The sequence below is a fragment of the Nesoenas mayeri genome (genome assembly GCF_963082525.1).
Source record: "Nesoenas mayeri genome assembly, chromosome: 13".
In the NCBI taxonomy this organism is placed as follows: Eukaryota; Metazoa; Chordata; class Aves; order Columbiformes; family Columbidae; genus Nesoenas; species Nesoenas mayeri.
This window is the reverse complement of record NC_137550.1, coordinates 17,820,992-17,845,526: the sequence shown is the minus strand read 5'-3', so window position 1 is coordinate 17,845,526 and position 24,535 is coordinate 17,820,992. Positions and strand designations below refer to the sequence as shown.

General features: G+C 45.5%; 1 protein-coding gene across 2 annotated transcripts in view; it reads left to right on the top strand.

Moving 5' to 3' along the window:
- LOC308045382 (gamma-aminobutyric acid receptor subunit beta-4) overlaps window positions 1–14,383 on the top strand; it is a gene marked incomplete at its 3' end in the record, with an annotated part of 71,163 nt that extends 56,780 nt beyond the window's left edge. The window contains exons 5-9 of one of the 2 annotated variants that reach the window (XM_080352640.1): window positions 4,329–4,411; window positions 8,676–8,813; window positions 10,377–10,529; window positions 13,258–13,502; window positions 14,006–14,383. In XM_080352640.1, coding sequence (XP_080208766.1) covers window positions 4,329–4,411; window positions 8,676–8,813; window positions 10,377–10,529; window positions 13,258–13,502; window positions 14,006–14,383 — 997 coding nt within the window. Of the gene's footprint in view, window positions 1–4,328; window positions 4,412–8,675; window positions 8,814–10,376; window positions 10,530–13,257; window positions 13,515–14,005 lie in introns of both variants that reach the window. The other variant, XM_080352639.1, reaches the window with a different exon arrangement.
- Window positions 14,384–24,535: the final 10,152 nt, after the last annotated feature.

Genomic DNA, 24,535 nt, shown 5'->3' with positions numbered 1-24,535 from the left:
CAGGTTGGAGCTCTATGCTGCTCCATGTCTGTGAACTTACATAATCATTCTAAATAAGACAGAAGAAGCCATTAATAAGTAAACAGCAATGAGGAGGATCAGAGAGGGAATGAAATGGCTGGTGGTGTTCATGTCAGAGAACTGAAATATTTGTGGAGGACTGATGGCTTACAGAAATTTGAGCATTCCCTTTTGAGCTGTAGCTGTGGTGGGACAGTCCTCTGCTGCGGCTGGGTTCAGCTTGTGAGAGTAGGCAGCGGTGGAGGGTCAGGTTGTAGTACCCTTTCTGTGCCAGCATCTCCTTTATCAATACAAGCAGATGGGCAGAGCTTTCATTGTAATAAATAGAGACCCAGCGCTGATCCTGTTTGACTTAAAGCTCTGTGGCTGCTTTCCTAGAGATGGTCTCTACCTCTCCTGGGTCTGAAGGATGCTCTTCAGAGCAAGTTATCCATGCTACTTCGGCTTCTGCTTCCAAAGCTTCTTGACATCTCATGAATGCATGTCCTTTTTTTTTTTGAGTTGTACAGTGGTTTCTCCACAGCGTTGTCTCCCCTCAGATGAACTGTGTCCACCTGCAAGCTGTGCAGCGGAGTAGCAGGGCAGTGAGGACTTGGTTGCTTGATAGCACGACTTCCTGCACACCTCAGGAGAAATTATTAGGGCAAGGGCATTGATGTCTTTTTTTGTAGGGAAGGAGATGTAAAGGTTGTGACATGTGAGGGGGCTGACCTGGAGACCCACAGGGTGGGCAGAGATTGAGGGAGGAAAGGGGAGACAGAGGGTGGTGGTGATGGCCAGGCTGGGCTGCTGGAGGGAGCGGGACTGCTTCATTGAGCGCATCGTACAAAGCGAAGGCAAACCTCTTCCCTTGGATGGGCAGTGTCTCTGTGAATTGCCATCAAGGCAGATGAAATTTCACACCACACAAATTTTTTGAATTTAAAAGGGGAGGGAGGTGGGCAGAGAAGCGTGAGAGGAGGAGAGGGAGGGAGAAGACACAACCTGGCCAGGGGCCAGCGCCTCATGCTAATGCCACAGGGAAGGTGGCATCCTTCCCCAGCGTTGCCTCTGGCCCCCGCGCTCCCTGCTCCCTTTCACTTTGGTTGCATCTCCTGGAGGCAGCGTGCTCTGTCTAGAGCTGTTTACAGGGTGATGGTTTGTTCTCTGTCTCCTCATCTCCTTTTTCACAGTGAGCATCCACTCCTGCTCTGCTTTCTGTCTTTTAACCTCCCATTCTTCTCCAGATCTCTTTCCCCAGGCTGCTTCACCCCTTGCTTCCCCTGTTTCCTCTCCTCTGTTCCCTTACCCCAGTGGCCTCCTGTCCTGCACTATCTGCTCTCCTGTCTTTCATTTCCACTCCTGCCACCCCAATCAGTGCTCATGCTGTCATCAGTCTTTGCTTTTCTCCTTGTTTTTCCACGCCTTACTTTCCTTCCACCTTTATTGCCTGTTAACCCTGTTGAGACAGCCCTGAGCTTCTTCATGGTCAACGCCCTCATCTGTTTCTCCAGCCCTTCCCATGCTCTTCTATGTGCCAAGCAAACACATCTCTTCACACGACAGCTTAGAGCATATCAAAGTAATACATTTATGGACATCAAAGCATGAAGCAGAGGTTGCTTCTGTGGCCTTCTGGACCAGAGGTGGCATGTGTGTGACCCCAGAAGGCTACTGAGGTGCCTGAGTTTTGCTCCCATTCCCCTTTGGGTGTAAGATGTAGGTGAAGCCTCTCATCTCTTCGAATCCCACCTGCCCATAGTATACAACCACCAGGAGTTTGGGATCTGCAGCCAGTGGGGGTATCCCTGGAGGATGCTGAACTATACAGTGTGGATACATCTGCCTTTTTAATTGGAAGGAAGGAGAAATTGTCTGGCTTTTGAGGACAGATGTCCTCTTAATCTTGTTTTTCTCCTTTCTGTCCTACCTGTCCTGAGGTTCTCTTCTTTTTTGAATTAACAGGGCTAAATTCTGCCCTGATGTAAATCTCTGCTGATATAAATTGGTGCGATCTTGCAAGAATCATTGGAGTGGCTCTGGATTTATGCTGGCTGTTAGTGTGAGCAGGATTTGGCGCATGGAGTGTGGTAGCCATAGCTCACTGTGTCGTGCTCTGCATTTCCAAGCAGCACTGCAGGTGATAAGCAAATCCTGTCGAGAAGCGAGAGGGTCCCTCTTGAACCAGAAAAGGCTTCCCCTGGATGTCCTTTGTGTAGCCAAGTTAGTCAGGCTCCAATTTTGGGATGGACTCTATGGGAAGGTTTTAGCCCACAGCGTCCCACAAATGGGGTGGAAAATTTTCATTTAATACATTTTTGCATCTCACACTTTAGGGAAAACAGGAAAATGCGTTTGTAACTGCTATTTCCCACGGGTGCAGTATAATATATACAGTATATGCTGTGTGCGGCATAGGGGAATGAGTCATACCCATTCATGACTCTTTGGTCTCAGTGCCTGGCCAGGATGGACACTTTGGGCTTTCCTGGCAAGGTGCAGGTCCGCCCAGGTGTGCTTCAGATCTGCTGTTCTGCAGTGGGCTCATGTGCACAGCTGCCCTGGTCTGGGAGGATTAGGGTGGGAGAGGCATTGTGTTTGCAGCAGCCCTCCTGAAAATGCTGAAGTGGGAGGCTGTAAAAGCAATACATGCAATCCCGAAGCCATGGTGATAATTTTTAAGTGGCTCCTGTCCTGTTATCTTTCTCCCCTTCTGAGGTTTCTCCCCCCACCCCGACCGCATTACAGATAAAAGGGTTAAGAGCTCACTTGGGCCCCCTGCTCGGAGAAAGGGCAGTTGCAATGTTGTATCTAGACCCAGTGAGGATATATATAAATTCCCTCCGTCTCTTTGGATCTATTTATAGCATGGCAGGCAGTGGCAAAGGCTCTCCTCAAGGCTTCATCTCCTACAAACAGTCTTCACAGACAGCAGAGAGATAAATTTAGCACACGAGATTTCTTAAAGCGCCAGCAGCTCTGCGGGGGCCACTCGCCTGCCCTGCTACAGCCCCCACCCGATAGCCCCCAGGGCTCCCCTCTCTCTTGGGGTGCTTGCTGTCTTGCTGCCCCTACTTCTCCCCACCCTTTCTAATTTTTTTGTCCAGCTTCAGCCCTTCTCTCTCCGTTTCTGGTTTCTTTTTTGATCATTGATTTTTTTTTCCCCTCTCTTTTCTCTCTTCCAAGCCACAGGGCTCAGAAGATAAAGCTTTCTTGTTAACAGTTCACTGGTTATGCCTACATAGTAAAAAATGTGTAGCTTGATTAATGCCTTCCAGATGGTTAATTGAAAAAAAGGAGGGGGGGAATGCACCAATCTCTCCCCCCTCATCAGCACTCTGCACACATATATTGCACAGAAAGAAAACTGCATTAAAGGGTGAGCAGAGCAATACATTTGAGAAAAAGGACCAGCCTTTTAACTCCAGGGCAGTGTTGCCAGGTTGGTGAGTCGGCTGTTGATTTGCTCTGTCCCTGCTTCATGCCCTCTTCCCTCCTTTATCCCACCCCAAAATTCTCCATCCCAGAGAGTGATGTTCCTTCATGTACATGAAACACACATAAGTCCTTCTCACACCCTCATATGAACCCGCTGCAGGCACCGTGCTGCTCTGGCACCTCAAAAACAACACCAACCTTCATTCTCTCCCTGTATTTATTTTTTGCGGGGAGATGCACACATACATGTGTCTTTCATGAGCCTTGATTGTGCAATTGGTTGCACAAGTGTTACTCTGTTAGCAGAGCCGTGAGCCCGCAGGAGCAGAAGGGCGCATCAGTGGGGTCTGAGCTTTTGCATTTGGCAGCGCCCAGATGCGTGTGATGGAGTGGGGATGGATGGGGGGCTGCAAGTAGGGTCATTGGGGTGACTTTGGAGGAAAAGGGGGTGTAATGTAGCCAGCTATTCTTCTCCATAGGTCATTGCTGGACAATTAAACTAATGCATCTTTTGTTTTACAGACGTGTGTCAGCTGTCTCTCACAAACTGACATGCCTCTCCTCTTCCCCCCCTGCCTGTAGCTCAGCCTACTCCTGGTTTCTTTGTCTCTCTCCAGAGAGAGACAGAGGAGGAACACAAATCCCTCCCCACCCCGTTAACACAGATACTGCCTTGCTAACGTGAGTTATGAAGGATTTAGGCCATGCAGTTGAGGGTGAGCTGCATCCAGCCCCTCAGTCCCGCACACCTCTCACCATGAATCTCCCTGGTTTCCAGGGAAACAGCGGCCCCAAATGCTGCCTGACTTTCACATCTACCTTTCATTTCTCCTTTTTCTTTTAATTCAAGAAAAAAAAAACACAGATGATTTATTTTTTTCCCCTTTCAGGATCACCACCACGGCTGCTTGCATGATGGACCTGCGGAGGTACCCCCTGGACCAGCAGAACTGCACGCTGGAAATTGAGAGCTGTGCGTATACCTTGTGTCTGTCCTCCACCACGCAGTGCCACCTGCCCTAGCCACAGCTTCCCGCCCATGGCGTGCCTCCCAGGGCTCTTGTGGGCCACCCCTCCTGGAGGATGTCTCCTGGGGAAAGACCAGGCTCCCTCATCCAAACTCCATCCTGAGGGGACCTTGTGGGTGAAATGCCTGGGAAAATGGAGCTCTAGCAGCAGGCTGGGTATTAAAATCACTCTCACCCTTAGGGGAAGCCTCCCTTATCCCCAAGAAAGCCCTGGGAACCTTGTGGCTGGCCTTGGTCTGTACAGGAGGTGGGACCCAAGCCCTCCCACAGTCCCTCCCCACCTATGGAAAACCTCTCCTGGCCATGCCAGTGGAGGGAGTCCGGCTGTCCCTCATCAAAATGCACAGCAGTATCCCTGCAGGAGTGGTCCAGAGCAGCAGATCTCACAGTAATGATGATGCAGCTTCAGTGGTGATTATCAGAGAATTGCTTCTTTCATAAAAGAGGTCCCACAGCATCCATAGTCAGGAGGCACCGTGCTGCCTTAGCAGCCCTGCCCGCGCCTGGGACCCCCCTTCCCGTTCGCTGCTCGGGTTGCCTGGGATGCGCAGCCACCGCAGCACTTGGCGTGGCGAGTAATAGGATGTAAATTAGGTCCTGCTGGAGGCACTAATGACCTGTCATTTCTGGTGCTCCTTAGCATTTTGAGAATAGTTTATGGTACAACCAAGAAAACAGAAGGCAGAGAATTACCCACAGTTCCCCACGTTGCGATTTGGTTCTTAATGGGACATGTCAAGCCAATTTGTTAGTTGAAGCTACATTTCCTTACAATATTTCTAAGATCCACGCGGAGATGAAGAGATTTGATTGTTTCCTTCCTAAGACCTTTTGTCTTCTACACACTTGGACGTTCAAAATCTGCAGGGCTCCATTTTGTTTGCTTTCGAGTCCACGCAACTCTGGAATAATAGTCCTTCTATGACTGGCTTAAAAAAAGAAAAAAGTATATACACATATATATATATATATATATGTATATATAAAAACCCCAAACAAACCACCAAAATAGCCCTTTTGTGGTACAGGGGTGCTGGGTTTGTAAAGCAGTAGCAGGCAGCTGGGTCTCCTTCCCCACAGCAGCTCAGAGCACTTACCTGCAGGAGGGAAACCAGTGCTAGCACTGCTTGGTGATCCCATCTCTCCATTCCCAAAATTGCCCTCACCGCATATACCTCTGCCAAACTATGTGCCAGGATCTAACAAAAACCTGATGAGGCAGGCAGCAAACAGGCTGTTAATCTGACATTTTAAGACATCGTATCAATACTTTATGATATTTCAGGTTGAAATGACTAGTCTTTGTGAAAGTTCTTTTTTTTTTTTTTTTTTACTTTTTAAAAGTAAAATGGAAATTTGATTTTCTTTTGAAAGCTTAGAAATCAAAGTGAAACGTTTATTTTTAGACTGAACAACCTTTCCCTTTAGAATCACTTTAAAAATGGCTTCCTGAGAAAGATGCTTGATTTCATACTGCATAATGTGATGATAAAAAAAAAGAAAACACAAAAATTGGTACCCAATGCAAGCAGGTCATAGAATAAATGGAACTGAGCTAGTTAACTGTGAGATCTCCTAAAATTAGTTACTGTAATTTGACATTTTCATTGCTGATCAGGAAGTAAATTTGAAGTCACTGCTGTTAAATTTGTGGATGATGAAGATAGCAGTCTGCGTGGCTTGCTTGCTGCACATTTCAATACCTCCCAATTTGAATACATCCAGAATGCATTTGAACATGGCTAAATGTGGAGATCTGTGCCTGGGTGTGGGAGCGCAGGCTGGGCTGAGGGACTCGTACCTGCATGAGTATCAACTGGGGGAAACGTGGAAGGGATGACAGCCCCGAGCACCACGGCTGGAGGTTTTGTAGCAGGGCTTTAACAAAAAGGGCTGGAGTGAGCCTGCGTTATATAAACCAGGGGAGCTGTGAGTCAGAGCAGGGAATTGATTGGCATCTGAATATGTCACTGGTGAGATGGGGAAAGGGACTCTTGTCTATATTTGGTTTCCAAAATTCAGAAAGGAAGTTGAGAGATCAGAAGAGGTTGAGAAAAGATGCTAAAAAGTGGTTCAAGGGCTTGAGCAGATGTTTTGCAGTGAGAAACCTCAATAGCTCAATCTGCTTTGTTTACTGCAAAGGAGGTGGAGAGGCGACTTGTTTACAGGCTGGATGCACCTCTGCAGAGGGGGAGTGCTCGGTGGAAAGGGCTTGGTAACCTCCTAGAAAAATTCACAACAACCACCAGTGTCTGAACGTCTGAGCCAGATTAATTCAAATGTAAAATCACACAATGTTTTCAGCTATGAGAGCGTTTGAGCCGCTGGAATCAGCCATCCGGAGGAGTGGGGAACTTGGCTGTTTCTTGCCACTTTCCACACTTGGTCTCAGCATTCTGGGAGAGACGTTGCGGCCAGATGCAAATACCGATTCCTGTGCACAAAGCTGTGGTACTCAAGGCAGTGAAACAGCCTGTGACACCCCAGTGTGTGCAGCAGATGATAACCTCAGGGTCCTAAGTCTTTTGTGGGCGCTTTAGCACTTACTGCTATGGGAGCAGGAACATGCCATGGGGGGAGGAGGTGGAGCCATGGCTTAGCTGATTTACATCAGAAGCAGATCTGGCATGGCATTTGGAAAACAGTTATTATTTTTTAGCACCCATGAATAAGCACAGTAATGACTGAGAGTGCAGGATGTGAGTTTGGAGACTACACAGTCATCGAATAATTCAGTTTGGGAAGAGACCTCAGGGTGTCTCTAGTCCAGCCCACAGCTCCAGGTAGGGTCAGTTATGAGATCAGACCAGGTTTCTCAGCTCTTTATCCACTCGGGAGCTGTAGGATGCTGCATCCTTAAAGGTTCAGCTATGATCTGGAGTAACCCTTGGCCACTAAGGCTAGTCAGAACTTTTTCTTCATGGTACATTCAACAGCCCTTCAGTCCTTTGATCCCAATAATACACTGGTGCTGGTTTTGGTGGCAGCTCTCGCTAGTGGCTTTTAGCCTTGCTGGGTATTGCTGGCCAAGTGTCTCTGCTGTGAGGGCTTATGGAAAAAGGAGGCTGTTGTGTTGCAGTGCAGGTTGTGAATAATAGTTCTCTGTGGGCATAGATGAAGTTCAAGCTCTAAAGGAAGCCTTGCACCATGCTGTACCAAAACCTGTCCATACCTTACCACTTCTTTGCACATGGAGGTGCTCCCATGCAGCTCTGCACTTTGCTTACAATGAGAGGCCATCTCTTGTGCAACAACAGCTGCAGTGCTCCAAAACCCAACTTGCCACAAGGGTATTAATTTTTAAGTGGAGATGAATCCTTACTCCTGAGGGCAGTGGGAAGGGCTGTGAATATCACTGATGGAAAGGAGAGCTGCATGATTTCATCCCCTGAGCCTCATTTCCCATGAGCCCAGAGCATCTGGGAAGTCTTTCTGCTGGGACTGTGGCTTTGGGCTCCTCAGCACTTCCAGCCTGTGCAGACCTGTCTGATGTGTATTGCTTGGGGTTAAAATAAGAAGCTGTACCCTTGGCTGAGTTAACAAGTCCATTACCCTGAAATGTAAGGAATGAGTATTTGTTACCAGCCTGACTCCCTTTCCTCTCTTCTCCCATTGCTGCTCTTTTCAGCCAGCACTTGGTAAAAGCAGCCTCTGATGTCAGAGACTTTGTCCACTTCCTGGCCTTAAATTTTGACAGAGACTGTGCGGAAGAGGGAGATGCTCTGGTGCTCAAATTTCTTTTCAACTGCTGTTGTAAATCTTTATCTCTCTGGGAATTTTTAATACTTACATGTTTGGTTTGCCTAGTCCCCACCAGAACGTATTGTGTGGTCTCCCCCTTCTGGTAAAAGAAGGTAGTTTTTAAAAAGCAAAATGCCATGTTTGGTTCATTTGACAGAGACTTGTGTCATGTCAGCTATGCGGATTATATAGCACAGGACAAGGTCTGATGGACTGCTTCTCACCTTTTTCTCGTGAATTCTAGCCAGAAGTGGGACTTCTGACCAATTTTTTCATCTTTTCCTGAGGACTGCAATGCCAAGCTTAGCTGAAGAAGAAAAGAATGTCAGCAGGGATGGCTTATGCTTGCTATCTGATGGTGTGGGCTTTCTTTTGGAGCCTTTTCCAGATCACCTTAGTGAAAATGGGGGTGTCGTCTGCTCCAGCTTGTCAGCTTAGTTCTCTCTCTGTGCTTCTTCATCTCTGCAGATGGTTACACAGTTGATGACATTGTCTTCTTCTGGCAAGGAAATGATTCTGCTGTCACAGGGATGGAGGTGCTAGAACTGCCTCAGTTCACCATTATCGAGCAGAGACTGGTCAGCAGGGAAGTGGTCTTCACCACCGGTGAGTGTCTGCAAAAAGGGATGTTTTGGAATGGGCAAACCTTCTATGGATCAACCTCAATGTGGTTATTCCTCTGAGTCGGATACTGAGGCACTAACTTAGGATCTAGGCTTCAACTTAGGGTCCTGTTCCTTTGGAAAAGAGGCATCTTCTGTGGCCAGCAAGTGTTGTTTACATTTCTAAGTCAAAATACCAACTGAGCTCAGAACAGAATCTCTTTAGAAGGTTCTTAGCTTGTAGCTTATTTTTATGTGGTTTGCAACTGGCTCTCAAAGTTAATGTAGGTGCAATAGTAAGCAGAAGAATCTATCAGTTGAAAAGCAAGTGGTCTATGACCTGGTGCAAACCCATCTGTGCACAGCAATAAAAAGATCTGGAGAGAATATCTTGGATGATTCAGATGCTGCCAGTTGGAAAGTTGGAGGGGTTTAGATTTTGGTTGCTGTCTTCAGTTTGATCTGTCATGGAGTTCATTGCCAAAACAGCATGCCACACACCTTTTAAATAGGACAATTTTCGAAATGCCATGAAATCACAGCCTGAGTCTATCAGAGGTGGTGGCAGATGGTGATGTTGTTACAACAGTGCCTCAGGGGCGTGCTAGGAGCAGGGTCCCATTGCAATGGTAATCTGGAGACCCACAACAAGAGACAGTATTCCTCCAAAAGAAGTTTGCAGTCTAAACAGTTAAGACCGTCAACAAAAGACGGGTGAAATACTGTGTTCAAGCTACGCAAATGGCACATAATGGTGAGAGAATATAACCTCCTTTTTTCCCAGTCTAACTCCTTGATCGTTAAAGACTGTTGTTCTCTTGTTACTTTAGCTGCCAACCCACAATTATACCCATGTTTCAGGCTGCTATGTTGCCTAAGGGACAGAGGTAGGAAGGAGGAATGACTTGGGCTTTGTTTCACAGCATAGAGAGAGGCCATGCTTTGTCTCTGTTAAAATGACCTGGCTCCAATGGAAAAAACAGTAGAAGTACTCACTATCCCCATTAGGTTTACTAAAAGATTAGGAGGAAGTTGCAACAACTTGGGAAAATAAAGAAAAGAAAAAAGACTAACAGTGCTCCATTTGCATATGAATTTGCACAGTCTGACCATAACCCATTTTTAGAACAGCACAGGAAAAATATGATTCAGATCTTCATTGCTGTTTGGAGGAAAAGCTAGCACATGAAACACTGGAAAATCATCTCACTGCATCCAGATATAGGGTTGAAGTCTCCTGTGTAAGCATGTATCAAATTGGCACATACCATAATAGCAATTTCAGCACTGAACAGACATTCTCCAATGATGTCTGACACAATAATGTAACTTATGTAGAGTTTCCTTTCTTCTTAATATTCTGAGCCAACTGAGCAGCCTTTGAAGAGTCTCCTTCCAAAAACTGATGAGTCTGCAAGAACAAATGAAGGAAAAAAGAGAGTTTTCAAATTATCTCTGCCTCTTGAGAACATTTTCCGAATAAAGTTTTGATTCCTAACCTAAGCTCTTACCATAAATGCAGCCTTGCCCTCCTCTGAAACATCTCCCTTTAATGTCTCATTGACAGGTTCATATCTGCGCTTATCCTTGAGCTTCCGGATTAAGAGGAACATTGGTTACTTCATCCTGCAGACTTACATGCCATCTATTCTCATCACCATCCTGTCCTGGGTCTCCTTCTGGATCAATTACGATGCTTCTGCTGCACGAGTGGCACTGGGTATGTACCTTTTTATTGCGTGTTGAATAAGGTGTTTTTTTGAGGGAGATCAGCTAGGATGGCTGTAAGAAAGAAAACCACTTAACTCTGTCAAACTTGTCCCAAATGACGGACATTTTTCCTGAGAACAAATTTCAAATTTGCAGCCAGAATAACTACTTTTTTGTTCAAAAGTACCAGTACTTCCCAAGCTTGAGTCTATGTTATTTGAATTTGTAAAAGTTCTCCCATAAGTTTCTGTGGGTGCAAGTTTAGCTCTGTAACAAAAGCATAAATGGCCACAGGTTCTCAGACATGGGAGACTCTGACATACTCTGAGCCCTTCACTTTGATTTGTTCTAGTTTCCTTAGATAGAGAAATCTAGGTACCTTTTGCTCACCAGGTGTGCCAGAAATGGTTAGTTGGAGGATAAATGCTGAGGGTGGGGGGCAAAGAGTAGTAGGAATGGTGAGTGAATGGCTAAAAGGTGTAAAAAACAAAGGAAGTGGCATTACACGTTTTTGTGATTGTTTAGTCCCCATACAGACACTTTTTGTAGATTAAGACCTTCATAACCAAGGCAAATGTGGGACAGTAGTTGAAGTCCAAGTTAATCTTAAGCACACGCTTCCTTAAATAGGAATGTTTTCCTGTAAGAGGAAAAAAAAATGAGGTCTTCTAAGCAACAGAAGGGAAGTGGGGGTGGATTGCAGATGAGGATTTTGAAGAAGAAGCAGGAGAAAGTGGGGATGGCTGACATATGAGAACGGGGCTGTGCAACATGATAGGAAGTTCAGAGGAAATAAGAGAGCCAAGGAGGGAGAAGGATTTAATCTGTGAGTGGGAAAAGGCTCAGAGAGGCAATGGAGCACAGATAGAGGCTGGGTCTTACAGGAAAAGCTGGGGCTTACATTAGCTCTAGGAGAAGACAGAGTTTGAGAAGACTCAGAGGAGGGATGGTGTGTACAAAGATGTAAAATGGATGATTTGGCTGTGATTGCTTGGAGACACCGGAGCAGTGAGACAGGGAGGGAATGAGAAGGGCATAGTAAATTTGAAAGGTAAGTTGCACTGACAAGAGTGAGAGAAGAAAAAGAGACCGTGGCAGACATTGCTGGCACAGAAGAAGTACAAGCAGAAGGGTGGACATGAGATGCACAGCTGTTGAAATTCTGCTGACATCTGGATTCAAAGGAGAAGACAGAAGAAAAACATTGTAGATCAGAACTGGAACATATCTCCTTAAACTCTTCCTGACAGTTCTCTGTCTAACTTGTTCTTAAAAATCTCCAAAGGAGACTCCACAGCCTCCTCTGGGCACTTCATCTCCAGATTTACCTGCCTGTGTAGTCAAAAAGCTCTTCTTTGCCTCTGTCCTAAGTCTCCATTGTAATTTGTCCAGTTCTTAATGGAGACGTGGAGAACATTCTATTCCCCCTCCTTTGCCCTAGATTTCTGGATATTTAGACTACTGTCTAAATATAGACAATATAATATATTGTATGTATATAAATATATCTCCCTTCTGTTTACTGTTCTGTGAATTGAAGACTATTAGTTCTTTAAATCTTTTATCAGGAATGACACTAAAGACACAATGAGGGTGAAGGGGAAAGAGGACAAGCAGAGGTCCAGGATGCACAGAGAGGTTTGAGAGCCATCACTGTAGAGGTAACACAGAAGAGCAATTTTATTCTTTTTTACCCAGAGGTAAACCAGAAGAGCAAATTAAGGTGATGGAGACTAAGCTGCCAACAGGGAGGTGAGGAGGAGGGAAACAAGAAGAAAAGGAGAACAGCAAGGTAGTAAGAAGAGCATCACAGCTGGGCTAGAGAAGTGGGAAAAGAAGACTAGGTTGAAGAGAAAAAGCTACTGCCCCCAAAAAAGAAACGTGAAAGCTCATTGCCATCTTTTTGAAGGTGGTGGAAGACTGTCAGACAGATCTGAGACCACTCTGACAGTCCAGAGAAGGGAAGAGGATGATAAGAAACCGAAGAAGAGGACTGAAGCTGTGAGAGTAATCATGGTGCACCAGGCTTTGGAGTCTGAGTAGATGGGGAAAAAAGTGTTCAATGAGAACAAGAAACTTTTATCTAAGATGCAGGAAATACAAATAGGCCTAAAAAGAAGAGCATGAGAACCACGGGAGAAGTGTGTACAGATGATAATTGAAGTAGTGAGTGTAGTAAAGCTGGCAAAAGGAAGGTGGGAATTGATGGGTTCAAGAATGTAGATAGAAGCCTATGAGGCAGGCAAAAAAATATTACCATGAAGAGGCAATCTCTTCATTCTTTTTTCTATTCATGGCATTGGAAAGACAGCAGATTGTAAATTCATATCAAAGATACTGAGGCATTCATTAGTGTCCAGGGAAGCCTTACGAGTTCATGAAGTGGAAAAAAGGGAGGAGAAGAGTTTGAGAGAATGAGAGCAAAACTGAATGTGTCCTACCACACTGAGGGAAAGAGGATCAGGGAGAACATAAAGAACCAAGGTCCAGAGGATGTTGATCTCCATCATCTTGATGATACTTAACTTTGACTTTTTCTCCCACTGTTGGCAGCTGGTTTATTTTCTGCAGCGATTTGTACAGTGCAGCTGGCCTTAGAATAACGAAAATTTCCTTTCCAGTTCCACTGTTTCCATCCTTCCTGAGGTTGTCCATCTGGGAGGAGGTATGGGGAAGCTGAGTGGCGCTTCAGGAAACCATCTCACCTGAGTAATAGAGCACCTACCCTCTCCTTACAGGGGTCACCACGGTGCTTACAATGACTACTATCAACACCCATCTGCGGGAGACTCTCCCTAAGATCCCTTACGTCAAGGCTATTGATGTTTATCTCATGGGCTGCTTTGTCTTCGTGTTCCTGGCACTCCTGGAATATGCTTTTGTCAACTACATATTCTTCGGCCGAGGCCCCCGACAGCAGAAGAAACAGAGTGAACGCATGAGCAAGGCCAACAACGAGCGCCACCGTTACGAGGAGAAGAGGGTGAGAGAGCAGGTTTGTCCCCTTCTTTCATTGTGGCAGGAGAATTCAGATGCTCCACTGTTCATTCAGTCCTGGGTGAGCTGTGGAGCAGACTTTCTCCTCATCATAAGAGATGAACTCCAGTTCCTCTGTTTGGTAATTACTGGGAATTTTTTCTCCTTGATCATTTTGCATCATCCTCAAGCCAGTCTCCTCAGGACCATCCTCTTGCAATGGGCAGGTGTATCCAAAAGTACCACTGTGCCTTTTGGTCCTGGTATGTTGGCAGAATCACACTACCCCTCTCAAAAATTTGCTGCAAGCACATGTTGCTAGTCCTTCAACTCCAGCATCAGTGGACAACATTTTCAAATGCAGAAGTCCAGGTTCAGAGCTCACAAATGACCCATCCGGTGGTACTGTTACACAGAAAACTGTTCGAAATCATCCCTAGATGGTGTGGTCCTGAGTTTATTGTGCACAGGTCATCCCTGCTACCTTTCTCTCTGTCTTCCCTGTTCCAGGTTGATCCTTATGGTAACATTCTCCTCAGCACTCTGGAGATGAACAATGAGCTGCTGGCCACAGACATGATGAGCAGTGTTGGCGACTCTCGAAACTCTGTCATGTCCTTTGAAGGCTCAGGAATCCAGTTCCGCAAGCAGCTGGCCTCTCGGGATGGATTTGGTCACCACCCAACCCTGGACCGCCACGTCCCGCTGACCCACCATGCCGCAGCCCGCAACCGTGCCAATTGCCGTCTCCGCCGGCGGTCATCTAAGCTGAAGCTCAAAATCCCAGACCTGACAGACGTCAGCACCATTGACAAGTGGTCACGAATCATTTTTCCCATCACCTTTGGATTCTTCAACCTTGTTTACTGGTTGTACTATGTAAATTGATGCCTGCAGCCTCCGCGAGAGATAGGGACAGACACTCAGACAATGACAACACAGGAGTGTTGTGGTCTTTTGGGTTTGGGTTTTACTCTTTACTATCATTATCGTTTATTCCTTTGATTCATTAGGTTATTCTAAGCTTACTCTTCTCTTTTCAGCACATGTAGAACCACGGAGTGTGGGGGGGAGGGTGAGGGAGAGAAGGGCATAAGGGAGGGGTTTGTTTTCAGGGAGGGATGTGTTTGTCTTGATTTTGATTTCCTGTTGAAGGACTTAAACCATTCTTAAAAAAATCACCAAAAAAAAAAAAAAAAAAGAAGAAAGAAAAAAATACAGAAAAGAAAAAAAATCACAAAAAAAATGTTTCAAAAGAGATGAGGGAGGGAGACTTAAAGAAATTGAGTCAAAAACTGGTGATGCTGATAGGTTATCTTTGGCTGTGCTCACTAATGCACTATCGTCACTTCCATTTCACTACTGAATTTCATCTTTCTCTTCTCAGTATTATATTTTTTAAATTTCTTCTGTCACCGCTCTTAACCCCTTCATGGTTATTCTTTCATGCATTCATGAAATGGTGGGGGTTCATTCTCTTGCTATGAGATTTCTCTTTTCTTTTTTTCTCTCCTTCTCTCTTGCTTACAAGCCTAAAAGAATCTTTTAAACGAACAAATAAAAAGAATATTTATTTTGGAAGAGTGGGGTGGGGGGAGGACAAGGTAATTATTTGGGAGGGAAGGGACAATGTGGGGTTATGGGAGGGTGGGAGGAGGGAGCTTATAAAAAAAAAACAAAGGCACATTTGCAAGTTGCCTTTTTCCACCTTCAGGAGTTTGCAAGCTGTTTTTCCTGTATGAATGTGTGTATGAATGTGTGTGCACATATACGGATGTGTGTGCGCAAGCATGTTTTCTGGGGAGGGGAGCTGGGGAGGGGGGTTTTGTAATGTCTTTTGTAGAAAGAGAACACAGATGACATTTAACCGGCAGTGTTTTGGGGGGAATAGCGGGGTTTTGTTTGCTCATTGCAACTTTGTGACGTTGGAGTCCCAGCTTGTATTAGAGACAGAGCTGGGAAGGTAGATCGTGCAAATACGTACTTGCTGAGGAAAGAGAGGGTTTTGGGGATCAGCAATGGGACAGTGCAGCTGTTTGCTGCTGGTGTCTGATCTCTAATAGACTAAACTGATTCAGTCCTGAAAGGAGGGGTTTTTCCTAATCATTCCCACCCTGCATCTTTCTTACTGAATTTGGGGAGACAAGCAATGCAGGACTCTGAAAACTCTTCCTCCTCTCTACCAGTTCATTGTGCCAGACAAGGGACACTGCACTCTAGCCCACTAAGTGACCGTAGCCTACGATGAGATGCGGGAAAGGCGGGATGACATTTAACTTTGTGCTTCAGGACGAAAAAATCCAGATCTATTAACTATCCCCCTTCCTAAGAAGTTCAGAAGCAAATGGTGGGCTGGTAGCCTCTGATCTGTACTGCTTCTATCAGGCCTTGCTTTGCATCTGTTAATAAATGCAGAGTGTAGACAAGAGCACCCTGTGTCCCTTCTTGCAGAAAATGCATCTAAGGATGCAGGAGAGTTCCATGGAGCATCATCCCTCTGGAAGATGATGGTCTTCAAAGACTGGGCAGGGTGAAGGTTGCAATGAAAATGCTGAGCTTCTCAGTGCTTGTGGAAGCCCCCAAATCTATAGCAGCTTCCATTCACAGGCACTCGTTACAAAGGTACAGAAGGTTAACTTGGCCTTGGACAGCAAGGTCAACTTTTTCTAAAGGAGCCAGTGACTTTCAGGAAAATCACTGAATTGTTGGCCACTTTGGCAATCACTAATGATCAATAATCTCCCTTATAATATTAATAAAAGCCATGAAAATAATAAATTCACAAGTGCAAATCTTTAACCCTAGGGTCATTCTGCCATTTCTGGAGTTAATGATGAGAACCTTGTTCTTACCTGATGGAGGTTTTTACATGCTAGACACACACACACACACACACGCTGCCTTGAATCCAACCATCTCTTTATTTTCCTGCTAGCATTCTCTTCCTTTTTCCTTGATTCCCACTGCTTGGGAGAGCACAGTGATCCTCTGAGACCAGGGAAACTTCTGTTTTTCAGATGACAGATGCATCTAATGCACACTTTTTCATTCATTAATTTATGTCTGTACAGTGCTATGAAAATGTGAATCCCTCTAGGCCTGACCTAGTAACACATAAGTCATGGAAAGTTTTGTCTTGACTTGGATGAAGCAGGATCAGGACTCATCAGAGTAATAAGTATTGTTCTTTTTATATCAGTACTGTGTCTTATGCATTTTCCACTAACAGACTCCTAAACATAAAAGTAGAGCATCCATCTTTCTCATTCACCCCCAATCTCTGTCTCCTGCTCTCATGATCACACATGCGCACATTTTGTCCAGACCTCCCTGGACTCACCAAGGTTTTTGCACAATTGTTAAATCAGACTTAAATTCCCAGCTGCCCTGCAGAACAGTCTCTTGCTTGTTTACCCATTTAAAGCAATGCTGCTGAAAATGGTTTTTTTTCCAATATCATTGCAGTTCATGGTCTAGATCGGTCTGTATAGGAATTAGAGACTGAAGAGTGAATGGAGCTGGATGATGGGGCTAGGGCTGGATCGGGTAGTTTTGTCTGCCCAATATGCAGGAAATTAAAGCTTTACCAATTGAGAAAGTTACGCTTTCTAGTGGGATTCTGTTTGAAAATGGCTTTTAAATGTTTTAATGGAAGTCATAAAGTTGCATTTTATGACATCAGCAGTATAATGTAGGTGGATATACGCATGTCAGATGACTGCAGTTCCCAGATGGAGATTGCCTATCAGCAGGTTGAGTTTTTAGGGGGAGTCTAACCAGCTGATTGATGATCAAATAAAATATCTACGCACTTACCCTTTATATATATAATTGCAACGTAAAGGGTGTCAGAATGATAGAATGGGAAAAAAAAAAGAGGCAGTTGTAAGAAGCCTAGTAAGAGTGGAAGGAGAACAAATGGCCATGTGGTAAGAAATTATGAAGCTGAGGGAGATGACTCAGGAACTCCAGTAACTTGATAGTTGTAGTAGAAGCCTGCCAAATGTGTGATAGGAGTTAGGCACCTGAAAGCTCTCTCGGCTGGTCCCGAAGACCAGCAGGCTCAGCAGCACACAGAGGATGCAAAACCCACCTGTGCTCTTTGCTGCTTGGGTGCTGAGCCCCACATGGGGTGGGGTCCTGCTGACCCCATCCAGCACCCTGCAAGTACAGCCCAGGGCCTCCAGCAGCTGGAGATCAGGCACAGGGGGCTCTGTTCAATGTTGTTTAATATTAGAGGCTTCAATCAGAGATTGAGCCAGGAATTTCATAGCGACAATCCAAAAGCTTTCCAGGGAAAATACACTGCTCAGCTGATTTCTTCACCTGCTGGGACTGGGAGCCAGGGTCCTTTGCTATTGCCTTGGTTCTCTGTTGGCTGGGTTCTCTTTCTTATCAGGAGTCATCCTAGTTTCTCTCTTTGAATGTTTCTGACCTGGTATTATCAAGTCAGTTTTACTTCATAGAGTCAGTTTTAGTATATCCAGACATCTGGACTATTTGGTCCTACACAATAATCTTTGCCAAAGAGTGTGCGGTCAGGACTTTTCACAGTTCAGGAACTGCCTTATAATTTCTGGTGATGGGGCAGAAAGCTGGAGAACAACTGAGTGTCCTGTAAGTCGGATGGGTAATAAAAAATGTGCTCTTGTACAGGAGTGAGGGAAGAGCGCTGAAGGCCTTTAGAAATGCCCTCCTCCAGAACCAAGGTGGCACCTCCATTTTGCTCCTCCATAGCTGTGTCCACCTCTAAGAAAGGCAACAAACCCATGTCTTGTTTTGAGGTCCAGTGATCCAGAAATAAGATAGTGGAGAAAAATAGGTATTTTAATCATACTCAAGGATCAGAGGTTTAAAGCCATCACAAGCATGAGGAAAGGAAAAGCAGGAACATCTCATGCAGTGAGTTCAAATCTGGTATTATTGAAAAGTCGAGGGGATTTCCACGCTGCAGCTCGTGTGCTCGCTGCTGTCCACCTTTTCATTGTGAAGGGAGAACAGTGGGGAAAGGGGGAGGAATGAGTATGAGTGCTGTTCCAAAGTCAAGCTGCTTCTGACTTCTGCTGCAGTGGTAAAAGAGGCAATTCTGATCGGGGCTTGGTTTATTTGCAGCTTAGGGCAGGATCGCTGCTTGCTGGGTTGTGGTTTTTTAGCAGAGATTGTAATATGAGCATGAAGGATGCTCCAGGCTGCCTGAGGGAGCTGGGCTGGGGGAGAATGTTTTGCACCTTTCCCATGCATAACAGCCTAGGGCAAATATGTGGAGGAGGAGAAGGAAGAGGAGAAATAGAAATGAAATCTCTCTCAGGATATACATGGCCAACACAACTCTATCGCTTCATTTTCCGATACTGTATAGTGCTGTCACTCAGGGACCTTTAGGAACTAGGACCTTGGGACTGTAATCCTACCTGTTCCCCTCTTATCCCCCCTTTACCTTGAATATTAAGAACTGAAAAGAGAATGAGAGAAAGAGCAAAAGAGGAAAATAAGAGCCCTGGTAGCAAACCCCTGCTATTCCATGGGTGAAAATAAAGCTTTGTCTATTAAGGTAAAAGGGAAATGCATACCTTTATATTTATGTCTTCAAGTATAAACCAGCCAGTAGTGTATATAGGATAAGTTCACAGTGCATGAAACAAACAGGACTGTAGGTCTTAACTGACATCCAGCTTTCTTGCATGCACATCCGACACCACGCCAGCAGCTTATGTCTTGCAAATAAGTAGGGAACCTGCCAAAGCTTGGCACTTCCACTGTCCAATGGACAGCATATCCCCTTCCCAGAAAGAGCCATGCAGGGAACTGATCTGGCCAGTCTGTTTGACCAGATCTGCTCCAGGGGCTCTGGCAGGAGGAGATAAAGGGTGGGAGAGGGAATTGGCTTTGTTTTTTTCTGGACAGGAGGAGAAAGGGGTTTTAAATCTCTGAGCTGTTACCAGACAGAAGAGAAACCTCTGGAGCTACAGACCAAAGGACAGTGGCTTTAGGGAAGGTGGTTACCAAAATCCTGATGGAGAGGATGATATGAGGAAGATGTTGGTAGGAGAGAGCTGTAACTTTGGAAGCAGAGCAAATAGGAGTGAGGTAGTGAAAATGTATGTGCAATACAATAGCTTTGAAGGAACTGGAGCACTGAAAACCAGGGACCTCCACTGAGTCAGGCTGGGTGCAGCTGCAGGCAGCGCTCAAGGAAACCCAGCTGTGGCAGCAGTCCCCAGTGGGCAGAGACCGTGGTCTCTGGTAGGTGGTGAGGTCAGAACAGGGAAAATAGAGGGAGACTGTTGCTACACTGCCATCAGTATGAGCTCAGTCCCTTTAGGCAGGGACAATTATTTGCATCTGGACAATGTTGCAGGAGCTGGGCTGGGATGTGTGGGAGAGCGACCGCTGTGCCAAGCTGAGGCAGTGGCTGAGCTCTACCCTGGTGTCAGAGATAGCGCCAACCGGGAAGGAATGTCATGTGGATTATCTAATGCTTTCTTGGAGGTGAGACTGGATTTACCAAGCAGGGTGGGATGTCTTTGCAGTAGACATGCAAATTGGATTGGAGGGATAGGTCGGGCGAGAGAAGCAAAACCTATGTTCTGGAAGCAGGACCTAATGCAGATGCTGGGAGGGAGGGAAGATAGAAAGGAAGGAGGGTAGCAGAGACTGGGGAGAAGATGTATATAGCGTTGAAGCTTGGGTTTTATTTTTCATTTGATGGGGGGTTTTTTTGTTTGGTTGGTTTTGGTTTTTGTTTATATTTTTTAAAAATGTTTGATTACTAATGTCTTGATGTAAACCAAATAAAAACATTTCTGTACATTCAGAAGTGAAGAACAGCTGAAAGGTGACAAGTGTAATAAAGAAGCACTGTCCTTCAGGCTGATACTATAACACATTTCCCCAGACTTTTCCCACAGGGGTTGGAGGGCAAATCTGCACCTGCATGGAGCCACGGGCTGCTGGGATGGTGACCTTAGGGCTGGCTCCCTGATCCACCTCCAAGCACAGTAAAGAAGAGGTGGGCAGTAAAGGTGGAAGTGATGGTGTGTAAGTAATTTTACAGTGTTTGATTACCCCATTCCTGGGGCCAGTGGGAGAAGGCTGGGTATTAGATTCTAATCTCTTGGGTACGTGGTCTCTTCCTGGAGAGCCAACCTGCACTATGCCTTACTCTGCCTTGGGATGTAGTGAAGGAGATGATAATGAAATCAGGTATCACTTGTATAATGGTGTAATGCAGAGGGACTAAAGGTAGTACAAGCCTGAACTTTATTTTAGTAGATTTTCTTGCTGCTTTCCACCTTGTGACTTAGTCTAGGGTGACAAGTGTTAGGAAATGATCAGCTGCTTAGAAGAGGTACCAAGAAGCCCTTTGTGTGAAAAAAAATATCTTAAGACCCTTTGCAATTCAATAGAATCTTGTCATGGGTTCCTGGTTCTTTTGTGAAGGATGGGTTTGGAAGACAGTACAAAGCCGGGACCTTGTGTTAAGCTTATTTATCTGTTTAAGTGGCCATTGGCCCTGCAGAGACACATTCTTCAGCAGAAGTACAGAAGGTCGGAAGTACAAATGAGTGGGCTCAAGTATAGGCCACTGATTGAATTTGAACTGAGGGACACCTGGTTTCCATGCAGCTTCCACTTAGCAGAAATGAGTGATGTGGAATATCAAGGATGATGATAGTAGTGGGTCTGGGACATATGAGTAACCCTCTGTGTTACAATCTATCTTTATCTGGCCTGGGAAGAGTGGTAAGGGTAAAAAGCAATATGAGAAATTGCTTGTCTGTCTTACATTTAGTTCTTTGGAAAAGCAGAGAGCAGTCTTGCTTCCATGGGGCAGAAGTGTGGCTTCTTTCTACAGCTGGGCCAATGAATAATGTATTGTTTGTATTACTGCAGTGAGGCTATAAAAAAAAAAAAAAAAAAAGCAACAAAAACAAACACAACAACAACAAAAAAAACGTTCTGTGAAGATAGACCAGAGGGAAGTCTCAATCCTTTTAGGAAAGGCCATCCTTCAGCAGTGAGATTCACTGCCTCTGCTACTCCAGCTAGAGTACATCAGTATGGTGCAGCCACACAGCCCTGACTCAGCCATTTCTGCTGATGAGCCTGCCAAGAAGGACTGGTGGGTAAGCAAGGACAGGCATTTTGCAGAGGCAAAACAAGGAGTTGTGTGGGCATGAGCTCCTGCAACCCATTGTGCTCTAGACTAGAAAACCCTGGAACAGAATGTGGTTCCTTGCTACAAGGAGCTTAAGCTGTCATCGTCCCCCGACTAGAGACAATGGACACAAACCATCCCAAGCGTCCTGCACTCAGCTCCATACTGGGAGCTGCCTATTCCCATCCAAGATAGCCAGAACTTGCCAGTGCCACTGGCAGAAAGCTCTTGCAGAGTGGTATTGAATATGCGTGTGATAAAGTGGAGAGATGAGAGCTGGTAGACCCTTTTATGATACAGGGATGAACATTTTATCATTTGCACAAGCTGAGCTTGGCATTTGTGCTGGCAGACTTTTCTCCCAGAAAGGATGAGATAGCACAGTGTTGAGTAACGCTATTTTTTGAAGAGGGTGATAATTTCTTTTCCAGTATGTGTTTTAAACAGTAGATCAGAATTGATTTGCCTTCTGTAAAGGTTAATGCCTCCCAGCTCTCAGTCCTATGCCAACTGCATGACATGAGCAGCTCTAGGGTTAATTGCCATACTCACTTTCATGCTGGGTCCAGGTCTTATTTGGGGACCTTATTGGATACTCAGTGGACAGTGTCTAGGCAAGGAAGGTTAAAGATCTTTTCCTTGACTTTCCCACCCCTTTCCCATGTCTTTGACTGCAGTGTGCTTCTCTGGGTATGCTGTCATGTTGCTCATGCTGCTCAGTTTTGCAGAGATAGTCCTGGTACTGCTGAGCCCAGTGAGGAGGGCTTGGGGACCAACAGCCAGGGAGAAGCCAGGCCAGAAAGGAAGGAAAACATGACTGCCTTTGTTGTGATGCCAGTGCCTCTTGGGGACTCAAACAAGGGGCAACGGCCTGTTTTTCAGCATCAGGAACACCCTATCTCAGGTTAGGAGAGGCATTTCTCTCTGTGGGTGATCTCAACTCTTCTCTGCAGAGAAAGGAACCAGCACTGCCTCTTTGCTGACAGATGCCCTGCCCTACACTGGGACAGACTCGCTTGGCCCTGTTCTATCCTTGAGCAGGTCCTCTTCATTTTTACCTGTAGGGAATGGTGCATTTGGTTGGTCTCTTCTTTCTCATCACCATCCTCTGTTTGTGCCCAGGGCCATGGAGCCTGCGCTGTTGCAGCACCAAGCCTTGCTGAGGCGATTGCCATTCCCAATGAGACCAGATGGTCTCTGGTGAGTGCAGGAGGCACGAAGGTAACTCCTCACTGCAACAGTGGCTGTTGTGCGATATCATGACATGTCAGGTGCAAAGCCAAAGAGGAGGCGCAACTCATGAGAGAGCTGGCACTGGCACAGCTGGAGATGCTTAACCTTGCGTCTTCAGAGACAGTGACCCACAGGACCTGAAGTTCTGGGGACTGTTGTGCTACCTGCCTCAGGGACATCTGGGGACCCATCAGGGGTATTTTGAACAGGAATATATGTTTTGCTAGAGCAGCTTCCAGGCTGGTCTTACATCTCACCATGCCCCATGAATTTGGAGATAGAGAGAAGGGACACATGTCCCAGAACCTCCCCTAGGCAGGGACTGGGCAGAAATCCCTGTGTTTCAGCCCTTGCTAAGGCTAGGTGATGATGAAGGAAGAGGTTAGCAAGGGAGGTGAGGTTGCCCCAAAAATTCCCCTCTCCCATTTCAATTGCACTGAAGCAAGAGGGTGAGGGGCAAAGCAGAGAAACATGCTGAGATTAAACCTACACAGTGGCCCAGTCCAGTAAAGCCCAATCCCTTGCTCAAGTCTGAAGCAGACCTGACACCTGCACATCTGCTTAAAATCATGCCTGGATCCCACAGCTTCATTAGGTTGGAGCCAATGGGCTTTGTAGGCCAAAAGGGAAGATTCTTGGTGAGCAAGCCCCTAGAAAGGCTCTGCAGTTGTCACAGAGAAGCGTTTCTATCATTTAGAAAGATTAATAGCTAGAAGAAAAGGGAAAACCTGAGAATAAAGGAAAGCCTCAAGAGTTACCCAGAAACACCCCATCTGTTGGCAAGTACACATGACCCTGGTGGAAGGACCATTGTCTTGTCTGCAGTATTTTCTTTTCCATTGCCTGGCATGTCATAATATTGTGTCTTTGTATGAAATCACATCCCTTTTCAGAAGAAAAACTGGTTTCTGAAGGACAAATGCTCTCTCATGATACACTCACTACAGGGATGTTATGCCAAGAGGGATGAAAACAAACACGATTAGACCTCTAAGGCGGGGACATCCTTCCCAGGAAAATCTAGACCATTTATGCCAACGTATCATCCTCCCAAACTGCACTCATCCATCTTCCCCTCAAAGATGAAGAAGCTGTAACGTCTTCTCTAACTGGGGACATCTTACGTGGCCTGAAATTCAGACAAACGACTAACTGAACAACAACGACAACAGGACAGGGAGATCAATGTCAATGTATATTATCAAAGGGACTGCTGTGAACCATCTTAACATACTATGAGTGGCTGCATTGCATCCTGTACAGTGTAACAAAAAAAAAAAAAGAAAAGGAAAAAAAAAAGAAACAAAAAACAGAACAAAACAACCATTTTTATGATCTTTAATTTGCATTTTCTGCATGAAATAAGACCTTGATCCTTGTCTTTTTCACAAAAGCAGATTCTGCTTTAATGTAAAAAAAAAAAAATGAAAGAAAAATAATGTTTCTAGCAAAGTGATTTAGATGTAGAAATTTTTGTAAAAAAAATAAAAAAAAAGGGGGAAGAAAAAAAAAAAAAGGGAAAAACAACAAAGAAATAAAATAAAATGACCTAAAGAGCCATCTTTGTCTACTCTAGAGGTGGGAAGGTGTGACTGGTGGGTGGCACTGTCTGCTCTTAGAGCCGTCCTGTGTCAGAGGTGCTGGAGGAG